Genomic DNA, 18910 nt, shown 5'->3' on the forward strand with positions numbered 1-18910 from the left:
ACTCCTATTGGCCCTCCTGCGTCGAGAGCCCACCTGCTATCCTTAATTGGACAACGAGCCTGCCCTCTAGCCACTAATTAGCCAATTCAGGAAAAATCACAAATCAGTGACTGTTCCCTACACAATGCAGGCTTCTAACTGCCATTTGAGCCTAATGGCGGGGTCCTGAAGCCTATGAGGAAAATCCTGCTCATATTCTTTAACATCTATAGATCTGAAAATAACAGAGACCAAAACCCATATCGCAGGAAGAAACAGAATAATAACTTTCAAGATTAACAGAACATTTTCAAATCCAAGAGGAAAAAATATAATTGGGCAACTAGAAATCTTAAAGGAATCTGAGGTTGAGACAGTGTAATTAGATACGTGTTACGACTGAGGCGGGAGGAGTGCACTGTTTATTCCAGTCCCACTTCTCCACAGGTCACAACATATAGTTAAATTTTCCCACTTACCGAAATAGTCAATCATATACTCTATTTTTCCACAGAATAAACACACCAACCAGGTTTCTTTAATGAACAAAATTATCCTTTTATTATAAACCAAGTCTTAACCAATAATAAAGTAAAGCATACACACAAATTGCAACATTAAAGCCCCTTATTTATCCTAGCCCTCACACACGCATACACACAGGTTAACCGCGGAAATAATAAAAGGGATTTTTGTTTACAGCTGTTACAAAGAAATAGGAATAAACAAAAAACAGGCTGAAAAGAAGGTATGGAAGGAAGTCCTTTGTTCTGGTTAGGCGTCCCAAATGCATATAGGCAACCGTCACTAGAATCTTCCTGGAACAGTTCTTTCCAGGTGATGTTGATGATCAGTTTGGGTAGGCTTTCCATGAGCTGCAGCTAATGAGGCTCCACATAGGTCTTATAGCAGGAGTGCAGCAACAAGGTTTTAGTTCCACACATTTGACATGCAAAGGCTTCTGCAAACATGCAGGATTTCTTCTAATACAGGAGGAAATAGGAATCTGACACTGGAAATACAGGGTTTCTTTTCTAGAGAGAGAGATGAGCTGTCTTCTTCTGTGCAGGCAGAAACACCAACTGGCTTTTTAACAGTTCAAAATGAAACCAAAACTTTCCAGAAGTCCCAGTCTCCTGACATCTATAAATCTTGGCTTGTCACTTCTTCGTAAACATCTCTCCAAGGCAAAACAACCCCTGCTGGGTTTTTATTTGAAAACAAGTGCCTTCCCGTAACTGCTTACAGTTCAAACTCAGTCCAAATCTTCCAGTAACCTTTTTTTAAAAAAAATAGACACCTGAAGTTCCAGCATCTGTGGAATCCCTTTTCAGTTTTAAAATATAAATTCACAAATTTTAACAAAAAGTGGAAACACTTGTAACACATGACCATAAAGAAGATTAAAAAAACAAACATCACAGTATTTGTTAAATAAAACTAAAATAATCATATACACATTTTCTTCCTACCTTTCTTTCTCCTGTTGATTGCCTCTGTCGGATCCATTGTTAATTAAAGCTAGTTCATCCAGCAATGATGTAGACTCCTTTGTGAATTTTTCAAAGACCTAAGTTGAATAACAAAAATATTTTCCCCAAAATATTCAGATCTAAAATATTTCCCTTTCAAACTGATATGCAAGTTAAAACTACCCTGCTCAGAATAGATGCAGAATATCATTTGGATTCAACAATAATGATCTGGCTACATCATCATTAAGCTACTTGCATTCAGCAAAATATCAAAGGGTATCTGAAAAATTTATTTGATTCACCAAAATCATATTAAAGAACAACATATCTTAATCACTGCAAACCTGTCAACAAGATTGGCTTAGTGTTTTAAGTGATCTATCCCTTCCGCTTTTGTTGAGCAATGCTTCATTTCTATTCCTGCAGACATAAAGGTGTTTCATACTTGATACTGTTAAAGTTAGTTCACTATTATGTGGATTCTTTCAGATAAAAATTAGTTTAGTTTTGCTTCTTTTTATGATGTCTCAATGGGTACACACATTAATAACCTGATTTTTATTTTTATTTAGAGATACAGCACTGAAACAGGCCCTTCGGCCCACCGAGTCTGTGCCGACCATCAACCACCCATTTATACTAATCCTACACTAATTCCATATTCCTACCACATCCCCACCTGTCCCTATATTTCCCGACCACCTACCTATACTAGGGGAAATTTATAATGGCCAATTTACCTATCAACCTGCAAGTCTTTGGCATGTGGGAGGAAACCGGAGCACCCGGAGGAAACCCACGCAGACACAGGGAGAACTTGCAAACTCCACACAGGCAGTACCCAGAATTGAACCCGGGTCGCTGGAGCTGTGAGGCTGCGGTGCTAACTACTGCGCCACTGTATTTTAATACATGTTTGCAACTGTTGAGTTCAAAAGAAAATAAAATTCAAAAACTGTTAAATTTTCCAATTTGGGACAACTGCTGAATTTCAGGGGAGACAGTTTAACTCAAAAGAACGATTGTGCAGGAGTGAGAGAGAAAAGGAGGACTCACTCACTGTAACTGTGCTGTAATTGTTTATTTGTGCTTGTTCAGTTGAAGATTCCAAAGGATAATTGGTCCCTTGTGGACAATAAACTGGCCTTTATGATTGGTTTATCACTAGTATTATTTAATTTTAAACTGCTTTCCAAGCTCCCTTGTGCTCTTTAAATCGTAAGTATTTTAACCTGTAAAAGCTCAACAGATTACATCAGTCCAACTTTATGGTTACTGTTGTGAATGTTCCTCTTGCACTTCACATAAAGTTGCTGTCTTTGACGATTTGAGGGAATTTTTAACAGGGGTATTTTGTCTATTTCCTGTCACTGCACATAAGGAATTGTTCACGGGTCACCTGGAATTCTAACCACGACAGAATAAGGGTGCTCAAACTCAGGACATATGTGACATGAATGACTGAGTTTGCACAACGTAAATTTAAGTTACCTAAATTATACTCATCAGCTTGGGAAATCTTTAAATTTGATTGAATCAACAAAATGAAATCCCAGCAACTCCCATGCTACAGTTCATCAACATTGTATAAACATTTATTACATGTAGCACAAGACAGTAAAAGGTACAAACATACCTTACTTTTTTGTTGACAGATGCTGGACTTCAAGCTGTGAGGCAATCTATGCAATGTATGTATCGAACAATAAGCATGCTAAGTCAGCAAGCTCTGCAATGAGACAGGGTCCCTGGTGATACTTCCATTGTAGAATAAGAGCAATTCCTGATTGCATTTGGAATTTGAATGAATGAGAAAGGCTACAATCCCATAGAGTACCAGAATTCCCTGAAGAAATATCAATGAATGCAAGCAATTCAATGAGCTATTAAAATGAACAAGGGAAAGTTCCAGGTGAGCAATCTAGGGGAGAATGAAACAACCAAGATAGCAAAAAGGAAAACAACCTAAGTAGTATCTTGGGTAATGGCTGCATTTCTCAGAAATATAAGTTGGGAGGTAAGAAAAGATCCACATTGCTCTAAAAACTGAAAGTCGTATTAGATTAAAAACTCTTGCCACAGGCACAGAATACACCAAACAGTACACTGCAATGGTCTCCCAGAGGAGACAAAACCAGGTATGAATATATGCCAGGTCCTTTTTCTTTAATGCTATTGAGATGCACATGTCTTCTGATAATATAAGCAATGCATGTTTCCAACTGGAGGTATTCCTATCAGCAAGGTGATAGGAGCCTGAAGTGTTTCTTTCTGAAAATCCATCAACTTGAGACAGTCCCACAAGAAGTGCTGGAATGCCAGTGAGAATGTGTGAGTTGAGTGTATTTAGTTCAACACAGTTGAGGTCTTGTTTCAGTGTTAAAGCACTTCAAATTGTATGCTTTCTGTATGTCAACATAAGGAGACAAAGTAGGCAGCATGACACATCATCAACCCACTTTGCATCCCTAGGTTGATTTGGGACTGCCTGCGTCTTTAGTTGTGATGTCTTAAATGTATAATTGTAAGATAGGGCTAACATTTCAAAATACCTACAACCATACTACATTTAAATATAAATAACACGTCAACATAATTCCCACTGTTTACAAAGGGTGATGAAGCAACAACTCTATTGACCCAAAAACAAGAAATGCTGGATTCACTCAGCAGGTCTGGCAGCATCTGTGGAAAGAGAAGCAGAGTTGACGTTTCGGGTCAGTGACCCTTCTTCGGAACTCTATTGACCCTATTGAAGTCTGAAGGGATGATTTTAATTTTACTGGGCAGGCAATTAAAATTGGCTAAGTGACTTACCCAATGACATCCTGCATGGATCCTTCTGGTTTGACTTTTAACCTGCCATTCTGAACAGGCAGCAAGGCCACCTCCCTAAATATGTAGACTGGGTCCAACAATTACATCATCCAGCCCCAACTGCAATTTTAACTGTGGCCTGAACAAAGAAACTGTTGTGGCTGTATGACTTGGTAGTGACAGTAGGAAAAGAACCCTTGAACAAAAGAGACCACTTAAGCTAAGTTTTGTTTATATTCCTTGTGGGGCCAAGAGGAGCAGGGGTTGACTGGCAACATGCAGATGAGGGTGGGCGGGGTAGGAGAGGGCACTTGCCATGCCCCTTGAATCCCAGTCCAGATTTAAACAAGTTTGAATGTTTACAACTTGGTATGGTTTCTCTGTTACTTACAGAATGTACCCTATACTCCCTTGCTCCTATACTTAAAGGCTACATTTTCAAAGAAAGTGAACAGCAATACTTAAGTTATCTATGGTGTAATTTATTGCAGACGACAATTGCAATTACAGCTCTCAAACTAAGAACAATGGAGTTTTTATGAAGGTCAGAGAACAGATCTAGATGTAGCACGGGAATCAAAACTGGCTTCAATTGTTTACTGGCAGTATGTTCTGAGAAGAAATGATACAGGCTTAGGGAAAAAAATGAAATTTTAGCAGTCATGTCTCACATCTAAATATCAGTCTGATATGCATATTCAAATCCTGTGTTTCCCACCCTTAATGGAAACAAATTAATTGCATGTTTCTCTACCAAAGTGGCCGATCTTACATCTAGTCACATGAAAATCTTCCTGCTTTGTCCCATCAACTTAATCAGATTCTTTAGAATGTAACTGGTCTCCCTTATAGTTGTCATTTGGCCCTACAACTTGCTGTTATTAGCAAACTTCATAACATTACTATTACAAGCACTCCCCCTCATATACTTCATGTATAATGTGTAGGACAAAAAACCCTTTTTAAACAAATTCACAGAAAAAGCTTTGACTCGTCATGCCCTCTAACGAACCAAACTGGATTGAAAACAAAATCTCTTGCGCAAATTTCCGTCTTTCTAAAATAAACTTGCTGAACTGTGAGACTAAAACAAATGGTATCATGAAAAACAACACAGATAGTGCAGGTAAGTGAGAAGCACTGGTATTTGAATTTATGAAGACTAAGCCTTGGGAAGACGGTACAACTTTGATAAGATGAAGCAGAGTACTCCAGCAAAATACAAATATATTTTTCTGGAACATTGGCTGGAAGGTGCTTCACATAACAGAACAGTACTGAAGTGAAAGAAAGACGGACAGATTTCTGAGCAAGTTCAAACCATATGGTTTAAACAAAGAGCGCAGAATATAATTGGGTATTGTGCTTCCGAAGCTTCCTAGGATGGTGTGGCCTATCAAGGTAATATCACAGGCCGATCCCCTGAAAAAGGGTATAAGAGTTTGAACACATCGGAGATCTTCATAGCAATCGCGAGAGACCAGCATTGCAGTCAGGAGAAACCCGATGAGCTTTGGAAGCCCGACCAAGCCTCGGAAGTCTGCAATCAATGGGAGCTAGACACCTCGGGTCACTGTATGACTAGTTGATATTATACTTGAGCATTCTAATGCTAGATATTGTTGAAGCAATCATTTGCGGGGAATAAAGTTACAAAGCAGTTTCTTTTTTTTGTTATTTTCTTTTCTTTTTTTCTCAACCTCTTAAATATGTAATTATGTTCTGTTACCATTTAATTTTTCTGTAATCATTTTAAATCTGTAATCGTCAGTACAAATAAACTAACCCCATTAAGCATAAGAATCTTTTGCGTGAGTCATCAGTTTATTCCCTTGTAATTGGCAGGTCAAAACTAACTCTAAGCCTGAGTGAGAGTTTAAAACAAGACAGACTTCCAACTGGCGTCTTTGGGTGGGCCTGCGTTACGCAGGAAGGTTACCTTGAGATGAAGGTTGGATTTGAATAATGCCAAGCGGAATGTGTGAAGCAAAACAATAGATGCAAGGAACTACCTGCCACCCTGGTTTGCTAAAAGTTGCTTGGCTTATGGCATACCAGAGACAGTTTAAAGATGATTAATGTGAAAAGATTAGGTCAAGAAAAGAAATTGAGGAAAAGAACACAAAAGCTAATGATCAGGTGGCTCCTGTCAAGCAATTGTTAGAAGAACAAGAGAGAGAAAAGTATGAAAGAGGAAGGTTAAAGTTACAGGTCGTGAGGGGAAGAAAAAAGACTATGCAGAAGGCTGTGGAGTTAGAGCATCCAAATGAGACTTAAATGTACCATAAAAGGCAAATACACAACAGAAATAAAACCACAATTGAAGAATATTTACATACTATGGGCTTCTAATCATCTGACTGCGAAAAGTCGCAGACTAATATGCATTTGGAATCTGTATTCATTGCTCTGCTATTATGTGAAAAGATATGTAACTGCAATTAAACGATCTTTCTAAAATAACAGGAAAATATGTGCATATTCTAGCTGCATTGCCAACTAGAAATATGACACCATTAACTATGAACAGCTGCTGCAGAAGCAGTGTTCGTTAACATATGTCGATGTGTAATAGTTGAAAAACTATGACAACAGCACAGATTTTCTCACTAGTCCTGCATTAGTTATCAAACATGTGCATGACAAACTTGCAGCCAGAAGTTAAAGCAGTTACAGGGTGCAGTCACCTTTGCATTTAAAGGACCACACCAAAAGTTGAGGATGACAGGGGGTACTCTAGGGAGGCCCCACAGTTCAGCAAAGCCTCTGTGGTCACTCTCCTCTCGGCTGTGTGGGCAAGATGGGAGGTTCTTTTCACCAGTGATAGTAAGAGGCCCTCCCGCCTGAACAAGGCAACCTGGCTGGAGATGGCAGAGGAGGTGAGTAGCTGTGGGGCCATCCAGTGTCAAAGTGTCCAATGGCAGAAGGGGATGAACCATCACTCATCAGCAAGCCAGGGCCCTCTAGGCCTTGTGCACACAGGGGACGACTGCCAAAGTTATCCACAGCCAAAGGGTCATCATATCAGCAGCCTTCCTACTGTCAGGCTGCTGGAGTAGAAGGGGCATTGTGTAGGAGCAACCGCAAACATTTCCAAAAAGCATTGTGACACAAATGAGTCTGCATGGGTGACACAACAATGTAGAAAGGCCGAAAACAAAATCATCTTCACTAACATGAGCGTTGCTTTTATTGTGTGAATGAAGTGTGCCTGCATGTACCGATCATGGCTCCTCCTAGTACATCATTGGCCTTTCAGAACTGCCAATGTATGGAATAACATCATTGCCATGCCAGTATCACTCATGTGCGTCTCCACGGATGCAGTAATATGGACAATGGCTCAGCATTCTGCTGCCAGTAATGGTGGACGCAAAGATGTTGCGGATGTGGACTGCTGTACAACAGGTGAACAAGGGTGCTGTGTGGCGTACAAAGCCCACAATGGTTCCTGTGGTGTGGAGAACCTTTGATCAATGAGGCACTGCCATGCATCCCTAGCTGGCGGCTCGCCCTGCATGCAGTGCCTGGATGCACTCTGTCCTCTCATGTGCCTTTCCTGCTGTAAGTTCTCAGCATCCTCATCGTCCGAGGAAGAGTCCTGCTCATGTCTCTCCTCATCGTACAAAGTCTCCCCCCTTTTGAGTGTGTAGTTGAGCAGAGCACAGCAGACAGCAACGATGCGAGCTATCCTTTCCGGCTCGTACTGCAGGGCACCACCCGATCTATCCAGGCAGCAGAATCACATTTTCAGCACGCCGATCGCCTGCTCAATGGTGGCTCTTGTAGCTCCGTGGCTGGCGTTGTATCTCTCTTCTTCAGATGTGGTGGGGTGTCCCACTGGTGTCAGGAGCCACGTATGCAAGGGGTAGCCCTCGTCTCCAAGAAGCCAACCCTCCATCTGAGCTAATTCAGTGAACAGCAACGGCAGCTGGGACTGGCGTAGGATGAAGGCATCATGACAATTGCCTGGAAAGTGGGCACAGATTTGCATAAATCGTTTCCGGTGATCACATACGAGCTGCACATTGATTGAGTGGAAGCCCTTATGGTTTACGTATTCAACTGGTCGTCCAGCAGGGGGCTTGATGGCCACATGGGTGCAATCTATGACCCCTTGCACCTGTGGGAATCTCACAATGGAGCCGAAACTTGTGGCCCTCTGTGATTGGCTTTCAGGGTCCGTCGTGAAGCGGATATAGTCACCAGTCCTCCGTAACAGGGCATTGGTGACATCCTCCTTGATGCAGCGTTGCACTGCTGACTGTGTGATCCCACAAAGGTCTCTGGTGGGCCCCTGAAATGATGCAGGAGCATAAAAATTAAGAACCGCTGTCACTTTGAGAGCCACTGGCATAGGATATCCCCCGAAACCCCTGGGCTGCAGGTCGTCATTCAGCAGGGCACAGAGATGTGTCACTGCCTCTCTCCACATCTGCAGTTGGCTCTGTCACTGGCGCTCTGACATCTGCAGGTATGTCATGCGGGACCTGTAAATGCACGGCGATCTGTAGTGGTGAGCTCACGACTGGTGGCCTCTATGTGGGCTGCAACTGCCTGTTGGTTTTGCCTGCGGTGCATATGGATCCTTTCAAGAAGCGCATCAATGAATGTAGGGTGAACTATCCCCATCTTCAAGTGGCAATTCAACTCGGTTCCTTCAGTTCTTTGAAGGTTCCGGACAGGGCAGAGATTGATGTTGACTGGTACATCAGGTGCTTTCATGTTGCAGCTACGTGGCATGGCATGGCATTGTCTGTCTTAGCTCCCACTAAGAGTGGCACCGCATGGCCACATAAAGATTGTACAAGCTAAGTTAAGAGTCAACCACATTGCTGTGGGTCTGGAGTCACATGTAGGCCAGACCAGATAAGAACAGTAGATTTCCTTCTTCCCTAAAAAAGGTTGCAAGAGACCAGCATTGCAGTCAGAAGGTTAAAGCCTACAGAATGCTGGAAATAGAGTCTGCAATCAATGGGAGCTGGCTACTTCAGGTGATTGTATGACTATTTGGTAATATATTTGAGCAGTCTAATGCTAGGTAGTGTTGATGCATTCATTTGCTGGGAGTAAAGTAACAAAACAGTTTCGATACAGAAATTGGTCAAAGGTCATCGACCTGAAATATTAACTGTTTCTCTCTCCACAGACGCTGCCAGGCCTACTGAGTATTTCCAGCACTTTGTTTTCAATTCAGATTTCCAGCATCCGTAGTATTTTGCTTTTATTAAAGCAGTTAAGTTGTTTTTTTTTTAATTATCTTTTTTCTTAAATCTGTAATCCTGGGTACCAATAAACTAACTGTATTATGCATAACCTTTTAATGGATTCATCAATTTATTCTCTTGTAATTTTGTGCACTATAAGCCTGAGTGACTGTTTAATAGAAGAAAGGCTTACACTTCATGTGACACAACAAACTTCAACAGAACTATATCAGTCGCTAATCTCCGCAAAGCGCTTTTTAAGTCACCGCCTTCTGGTTTCAAGTGGCAACCTATTTGCATATCAGCTACAATTATCTATACTTTTACCTGCTTATTCATCCATTGTGGTCTTCTTACTTTTTTTAAAATCTGCAGTAAGAATTGAGTAGATCAAGGGACTGATGTATTATGTTACTCTATCACCAGCAAACCATATCACTAAATAACCTATCATATCTGCTTATGTACAACAACTCATATTGCACTGCAGGCAACACTAACACATCTGTGTGAAAACCCTAAATAATTTCAAACAGTTCACTCCCCGCCAACCTGCCCCACCTAGTCTCGAACATTGCATTCTCTGACTCTTCTCCTTAATCAAAATATTGCCAGGTATGCTGAACTTCCAAGCTTTTGGCCACCTTTCCTAGCATCACCTTCTTCGGATTAGTGTCCATTTTATTCACTTATGTCTCTGTGAAGCACTTGGGGACACTTTACTATGTTAAAATGCTATATAAACACAAGTTGTTATTGTAAAACTTGTCAAAATTTCAACCCCACTTTATCACCAAAATCTTCTGCAAATGCAGTGATAGGAATACGGTTACTGTATTCAGACCTGGAAACATCCTTATCTCATCTCAAAAAAGGAATTGCTACCAGTCCTGAAAAAAGTAAACCTTCATCAATGACAACCAGGTATGTCCTAAAGGTTTCTGAAGAAAACCAAAAGTTTTTAAAAGTTGCATTTTCAGTTCATTTGCTATATATGTCATTTGGGGAAAAACATTATATAAACAAATAGTTAATTATGGCTCTCAGAAAAATTAAATTAGCTGTTGCTTTCTGTTTCAAAATTATGTACAACCAATTCAATGCTGCATATTTTGCAAGATTGCATGTACTTGTTTTACAGTTTCCTAATTATGCCTGTAACTATATTTCATTTATCTTTAATACTGTATGCCAAAGCATCACTGTTAATTTCTTCCTCATCCGCTAAATGTATGCCTTCCAAAAGTTAAAAATCTCAGTTGTATTTCCCACCTTCTTCTACTAAGTCTTATTTTGAACTCCACTTACCACCCAAACCTGCAATGTTGTGGCTACTGTTAGCTAGCTGCTTAATATGCTTAATAATTGGCTGTATCCAACATTTCCTAAGTATAATTATAGTATTCCACCCCCCTACCCCCATGGCTTCGATGACCACTTGAGTCATTTTTTTTTCTAACTTCTTGCATTCATTTACATAAGGTATTAGTTCTGGGGAATAGAACATTTTCAATTTCAGCCATTTAGTATCAGCTTCAAGCATCCCGAGATCATTTATAGTACAGCTCCACTTTTCCCTAAAAACATGTTTCAGCCCCTTTCTCAGATGTGCACCCCTTGTGGACCAGTGTTGTGGTTTTCCAAATACCACACCCATGCATGACATTGCCACTTGGACCCAAATTAGGGGCAGAGCTGCACTGTAACCCCAGGCCCACTGGGATCTAGACTGCAATTAGCCAAACTCATTTCATTAGGTGCCTTTACAGTCACAGAGGACAATTCAATCCCATCTGTTCATGCAGGATTTGAACGCAGATGCCTATGGTAAAAGGCCAGCATCTAACCCCCAGTACAACTCAGTTCCCCAGCAACTTACTCATTTTATGTCGTTTTCCAGATTATTTCCTGCCAAATTGGAATTCTCTATCAAATTTGTATGGCCTTTCATACATCAATAGACATTTGAACCGACTTGGAAATATATCACCATTCCTTCACCATAGCCAGGTCAAAATCCTGGAACTCCTTCCCTAACAACACTATGCGAGTACCTTCACCACACGGACGGCAGCAGTTTAAAAAGGCAACTCACCATCACCTTCTCAAGGACAATTAGGGATGGGCCACAAATGCTGGCCTTGCCAGTGACGCACGTATTGCATAAATGAATTTTTAAAAATTACACAGTGACAAGTTATTTATTCTAAAGTAGGAAACATTCTCCTATTTTGAGCTGACTGTAAACTGATCAACTGAACTGCCCACTTTTTTTGTGACAGCTCACAATTGTCAAGGATGTTGTCTGAAAACAGCTTTCAACTTTTTGCCCTGGACAGATGATGGCTCTAGAACCAGACATTTCAGATTTTGTTTCTCATTTTCTAAGGGAATTTATGAGATACAATCTGTTATGTCATAATGTAAAATATGCAGAATAGCCATTGTTTTATCTCATTATTCTAATTATATATTAGTATGTTACTATCTTATGCGCTGCTTTTATAATATTTGTAGCTTCACAATACTAACCAATCTTTTATTCAGCCAGTCTATGTGGTCATACAAAAGCGAACCTCCAAATTCTTCTGTCAATTGGCATGGTTCTATATAGCGTGTAAGCTTGTTGGCAGATACCAAAATTACCTGTTGAGAATAAAAATAAGTTAGCAAAGTAAATATTTATAACTCCCCTCTTTATTTTTATACAAGTCTAAGCAAATATATCCTGTATAAACATAGTGTATACCTTATAGCACAAGTCAGAATTTTAATTCAAGTATTTTTGCATAATCTGTTTTTGCATTGAGCCCTTTGTACAATACAGTCAGTCTACAGATCTCCCACAAGCCTGCAGCTGAATTTTACAGAAGCGCAAAAATTCAATTTCATTTTTGTTTTTCATGATCTGACTTAAGTGGACTTGGTCCAAATTACACTCTAATTTTTTGCGAACTACCTCCATTGTTGGTCTCAGTAGTCTCCAACTTTGACTCCTTTTAAGATACAAATCTCAAACTTTAATTCCTCTATGGAAGATACTTCCAGCTCCATCTAAAAATAATCTAATTGGAATGCAACTTTAGAAGGATTCTGAAAAAAAAATCATCAAGCAAGCAACATTCTATGTTGATGCAATTAGAAGGTATCAGGTTTTGTGGGGCTCATACAACCTTCAGCAATAAAATCATAAAAATATCCAGCTTCATTACTGCCACCCGACACTGAAGCTGACAAAGAGATTAAAGTATTAAAGTTTTTCATATAAACCTAGTGTTAACACCATCTTTGTTGCAGAGAACAGTGTTGGGCAATGTTTCAGCAGCAGCGCACGATACTTCAGCCCTTTATTTAGTTTGGATCTGCCAGCTGAAAACCACCACAAAATCACGTGCAATTTTCAAAGACTGCTTGTTATTCTGAACACAAAATTCTGACATCACCAATAATGGAAACACCTCGCAGCATCTGTGGAGAGGCAAAAGTAGTAATTTTTCAGGTAAATGACCTTTCATCAGAACTGGAAGATGAACCAGACATTTCAGAGATGAACAGCTTTTAAGTAAGTAAGAGAAAGGACAAATTTGAAGGTATACTTTCATTGAGAGTGAAACAATGTTATTTGAGAACAATGCGAGGGATCTTCAACACCATTTTGTTATCTGCAGATGAAGTATGAACATTTTACTGGAAACAGATGATGATTTCCTGTCTACCACCATGTGCAACAAGCTGTCTTGTGCCACTTCCTCATTCTCTTCGAGACACCCTTATCATGATCAGGGCATTTATGCCTGCACCTACTTTCTCTTAACCTTCTGTACTTTGAAGATTCAATAACTTCGAACCAATCAATTTTTGGAGTGCACAGCAAGTTACTACAATTTGTGACACCCTTACTGGACTGGATTGTAGAAATTCCATTACTTTTCCAGGCGATGGAAGCAGTACTTTAAAATTCCAGTGGACTGCTCAATAACCATTCGTGTGGTACTCACTGCTTAATTATACCAGTTTTTGGACACTGGAGAAGTTTCATCAGCCATGGCTGAAGTGAGTACTCCTGGGTCTCCTACTGGCCATCTCATTCTAGGCCAACACAAACTGACATATAGGATGTGATGGTTTGCGTCATTCACAACCCGCACAGTGAATTAAATCCCTTCCCGTTGATAAACTTGAGGGTATTTTCATTATTTGCACATAGACCACAACAACTGCATTCTGCATTAAAGGAAATCCCACAAAGATTGCTCTTTCACTCTGGTTTGATGGGTGCATGGGGAAGGTAAGCAATTCTGAGGCCAGCTTGAAAATGGCATCAGTCATCTGTTTAATGCAGTGATTCAAAGCTTATATGCTTTATGTTACTGGTAACATTGGATTACATGAAAATTTAAGAGTTATCATCTTTACAGCCACTGACAAGGCTATGCCCTGCGAGAAAGAGGCTATAGATCAGATGCTGACAACTGGCATATCTACAGCCTCCAGCAGAAGTCAAAGCCTTCTTGTACACTGCCTATTGAAAAAATCCAGATAGGACCTCTTCAATCCATAGCCTCTCAGATGTCAATCCCAACAGGTTAGATGTTGCCTACATGAATGAGGCTCAAATCTCCTGGCTTCCATCCTATACTCCTCCACGCCCTGATTATGCTCATCATCAAACACAGGAGGAACAGTGGAAGTTCAAGATGGAAATTCATTACTTCCCTTTAAGTATCTCTCTAAACTGTTAGAATCTAGCAACAACCTTTGAATTCCTGACCTATCAACAGACTTCTTTAATGGCAGTTACTGATAGGCTTTTCAGACTTGCAGGATTACTGATCTTTTAAGAAATAGCCTCTAATGTGCATTTCTGCCTCTGGAAAGCTGTGCTGATCTCAACACTGCCATATTTATTGTGGCAGAGTTACCTGGAACCAATAGTGGGCAGAAACTAAGGGAATTCCCAAAAATAACAAGGTTTCACCCCTCCCCCACCTTCATCTATATGCAGCGGAATGGCAGATTAAGCTTACATCAAGACCATAAGAACATAATAACGTAAGAAATATAATCAATACGATCAAAGCTAATCTTCTACCTCAATTCCACCATCCCACTCTATCCCCATAGCCCTTAATTCCCTTACTATTCAACAATCTATCAATCTGTCTTGAATATGATCAGTAACTGGGAATTCACAGCCCTCTAGGGCAGAGAACTGCGAAGATTCACAATACTTTGAGTAAAGAAACTTATCCTCATTTCCATCCTTAATGGCCGACCCTCTATTCTGAGAATGTGACTGGTAGTTCTACACACCCCAGCCATGGGAAACATCCTCCCAAACATATACCCTATCAAGCCCCTTAAGAATTTTACATCTCAATGAAATCACCTCTCATTCTTCTAAATTCCAAGGAATGTAGGCCCAGTCTACTCCTCTCTTCTCGTAGGAACATGCCCTTGTCCCAAAAATCAGTCCAATCAACCTTCATTGCACTCACTTCAAGGCAAGTATATCCTTCCTTAAGTAAGGAAACCAAAACTGTGCACAGCACTCCAGGTGTGGTCTCACCAAGGTCCTATATAATTGTAATAAGATTTCTTCACTCCTGTACTCCAACCTTTCTGCAATACAGGCTAACATACCATTTGCTAATGACATGATTTCTTTGGGAAGAGGTATCAATTGAAGGTCTCCAACCCCATTTCTCTGTATTGCCAAAAATTAGTTGAGTTTCGCCAGAAAAATCAACTCCCCATCCCAGAAAAATCCAGGCCTAAATTTCTCTCAACAGCATGGTAATTTTCTAATCCAATTTCTTATCAGGTCCTACATTCTACCCTAACCCTATAGCTTTTAACTTATTTTAGAGTCTTTCGTATAGGACATTTTAAAAGGAACATCCAATTGGATCAGGGAACAAATTTCATGTCTCATGTGTTCTAGCAGGTTGTCCACAGCCTAGGAATCTTCTTCTTCTTCTTTGGCCTCCTTGTCTCGAGAGACAATGGGTAAGTGCCTGGAGGTGGATAGTGATTTGTGAAGCAGCGCCTGGAGTGGTTATAAAGGCCAATTCTAGAGTGGCAGACTCTTCCAAAGGCGCTGCAGATAAAACTGGCTATCGAGGCTGTTACACAGGTGGCTCCCTCCTTGCGCTTCTGTCTTTTTTCCTGCCAACAGCTAAGTCTCTTCGACTCGCCACTCTTTAGCCCCACCTTTATGGGTGTCCGCCAGCTCAGGCGATCACTGGCAACTGACTCCCACGACTTGTGGTCAATGTCACAGGCCTTCATGTCGCGTTTGCAGACGTCTTTAAAGCGGAGACATGGATGGCCGGTGGGTCTGATACCAGTGATGAGCTCACTGTACAATGTGTCCTTGGGGATCCTGCCACCTTCCTTGCGGCTCACATGGCCAGGCCATCTCAAGCGCCGCTGGCTCAGTAGGGTGTATATGCTGGGGATGTTGGCCACCTCGAGGACTTCTGCGTTGGAAATACAGTCCTGCCACCTGATGCCAAGGATTCTCCGGAGGCAGCGAAGATGGAATGAATTGAGACGTCGCTCTTGGCTGGCATACGTTGTCCAGGCCTTGCTGCCGTACAGCAAGGTACCGAGGACACAGGCTTGATACACTCAGACTTTTGTGTTCCGTGTCAGTGCGCCATTTTCCCACACTCTCTTGGCCAGTCTGGACATAGCAGCGGAAGCCTTTCCCATACGCTTGTTGATTTCTGCATCAAGAGACAGGTTACTGGTGATAGTTGAGCCTAGGTAGATGAACTCTTGAACCGCTTCCAGAATGTGGTCGCCGATATTGATGGAAGGAGCATTTCTGACGCCCTGTCCCATGATGTTCGTTTTCTTGAGGCTGATGGTTAGGTCAAATTCGTTGCAGGCAGCCGCAATCCTGTCGATGAGTCTCTGCATACACTCTTCTGTGTGGGATGTTAATGCAGCATCTTCAGCAAACAGGAGTTCCCTGATGAGGACCTTCCGTACTTTGGTCTTTGCTCTTAGACAGACAAGGTTGAACAACCTGCCATCTGATCTTGTGTGGAGGAAAATTCCTTCTTCTGAAGACTTGAACGCATGTGAGAGCAGCAGGGAGAAGAAGATCTTCTTCCTAGGAACAGGAATAGCACAGTTGAAATCCTCAGCCTACCACCCACAGACCCAAGGAGCATTCAAACGGTATCAGCAGACCCTCAAAACCATGATACGAACATACTGCGTTGAATACCCTCATTATTGGGATAAGGGGTTGGGTTCCTTGCTGTTCGCCACGAGAGAGTCACCTAATAAATCCACAGGCTTCAGCCTGTTCAAATTAGTTTATGGACATGAGGTGTGAGGCCCGCTGAAGCTCGTAAAAGAAAAACTTCTTGAGTCAAGGGAGGAAACCTTGCTGTTAGACTATGTGTCGACATTTCATGAACAGCTCCAATGCCTGTCCTGTGGCCAAAAGAGGACTTAAAAGCCTCGTAGCAAATCATGGAGAAGCAGGCAGACAGGCACACAGACTCAAACTCTCCGGCCAGGAGATCAGGTCTTGGTGCTGTTGTCACTACCAAGTGACCCCATTAGAGCAAACTTTAGTGACCTATACAGTGTGACCAAAAGGATCAATGAGGTAAATTACCTGATTCATATCCCAACCAGAGAAAGAAACAGTGGTTATGCCATCTTAACATGTTAAAAAGATAATATAGCCGAGACCCGGCCAACCAATAGATGTTTTCCAGAGGTAGGGATAGAGAGGACAGCAGTGTCAGCAAGGACAAGACAGATGAGGAAGAGAACTAGAAAACTCACAGACTGCACCCCCGAATGTAAGACTGGTAAACATAGAGATTTTGGAAGATTTAAACACCATGCTAACCTATCAACTGACAACCAGAAAAAAGACAAACCAACCTGCTCAGGGAGTTTAAAGAAGTGTGTAGGGACCAACCGGGACGTACCTCACTGACAGTTCACGATGTGAATGTAGGAGACACCCCATCAATTAAGCAAAACCCTTACAGATAGAGCCCTGACAAGTTGGCTTTTACAGACTAAGATTAGTGTGTGGATATCGGAATGAATGTGTACAGAATGTGTGCTCTTATTTCTCTTACTTTACCAGGAAAGCAATGAAAAAAAGATCAAAATTCCATTTTTCTCCCATGCGGCAGTGGTGTGTCATGCCCAGTAAAGGCATGTCCTATTCATAACTTTAAACATGGACTGTATTCAGCACAGAATCTTCTGGAACTGAATTTTCTTTTTAAACGAACCACAATGGACATTAAAATGCTGAATAAGATGGCTGCCGAGGCTCAGGTGACTTTTGCAATTTCAGCTCAGACTCAGAAGTATCTCAAGCCTCCAGAAAGTTCCTAATTGAATGATCATGGATGGAGTGCCTCCCTTGGATGGACATACCAAGACAAAACCATTTGTGGAATTCACAGCTCCAATTGTTTGTGGTCCGACCCAAAATTCAATATCTATGGACTCGTTCATTCATGGAGAAGACTCGGAGGGCAGAGTTCCAGACCTGTAAGTATAAAAAACTTACCTCGGGGATTCGCGACCTACATTCTCGGAGGGCAGAGTTCCAGACCTGTAAGTATAAAAAACTTACCTCGGGGATTCGCGACCTACATTCTCGGAGGGTGGAGTTCCAGACCGGTAAGTATAAAAAACCTACCTCGGGGATTCGCGGCCTACCTTCACGGAGAAGACTCGGAGGGCGGAGTTCCAGACCTGTAAGTTACCTCGAGTAGGGAAAAAAAACACTGAAAAAGTGACGTCACAGGAAAGCTGTGACCTGATTGGCTGGTAGGGAATCTGTACCGAATTTGAAAATAAAACTGATAAAAATTGATTAAAACACTAATTAACTAATTAATAAGTAGAGTAACTAAACCAGAGGGAGGAGATTACTGTATTTAGTCAGCATTTAGTATTTATTGCAGAAATCTAGCACGAAGGACCACATAGTTAAGTGTATCATAATTTAGTAAGGATTTAATAAGCATTTATTTATTTTAAATTAATTTATTAATTAGTGATAGAAATGACAGTTAGAGGGGTGAAGTGCTTCACCTGTGAGATGTGGGAGGTCCGTGACACTTCCAGCGTTCCGGGCGACTACATCTGCAGGAAGTGTACCCAGTTGCAGCTCCTCACAGACCACATGGATCGGTTGGAGCGGCAACTGGATGCACTTAGGAGCATGCAGGTGGCAGAAAGTGTCAGAGACAGGACTTTTAGAGAAGTGGTTACACCCAAGGTGCAGGCAGATAGATGGGTGACCGCTAAAAGGGGCAGGCAGTCAGTTCAGGAATCCCCTGTGGCTATCCCCCTCTCTAACAAGTATACCATTTTGGATACTGTTGGGGGGGATGGCCTATCAGGGGAAAACAGCAGCAGCCAGAGCAGTGGCAC

The 18910-nt window shown here is 41.4% G+C and overlaps 1 protein-coding gene across 4 annotated transcripts in view; it reads right to left on the reverse strand.

The window, feature by feature from the left end:
* The window catches only part of sestd1 (SEC14 and spectrin domains 1), a 175005-nt gene that overhangs the window by 69284 nt on the left and 86811 nt on the right, over window positions 1–18910 (reverse strand). For all 4 annotated transcript variants that reach the window (XM_068035522.1, XM_068035525.1, XM_068035523.1 and 1 more), the window contains exons 7-8: window positions 12011–12124; window positions 1452–1549 (exon numbers count right to left, since the gene is read on the reverse strand). In XM_068035522.1, the coding sequence (XP_067891623.1) occupies window positions 1452–1549; window positions 12011–12124 (212 nt within the window). The remainder of the gene's footprint in view (window positions 1–1451; window positions 1550–12010; window positions 12125–18910) is intronic.

This window comes from Heterodontus francisci, chromosome 7 (assembly GCF_036365525.1).
Source record: "Heterodontus francisci isolate sHetFra1 chromosome 7, sHetFra1.hap1, whole genome shotgun sequence".
Taxonomy (NCBI): domain Eukaryota; kingdom Metazoa; phylum Chordata; class Chondrichthyes; order Heterodontiformes; family Heterodontidae; genus Heterodontus; species Heterodontus francisci.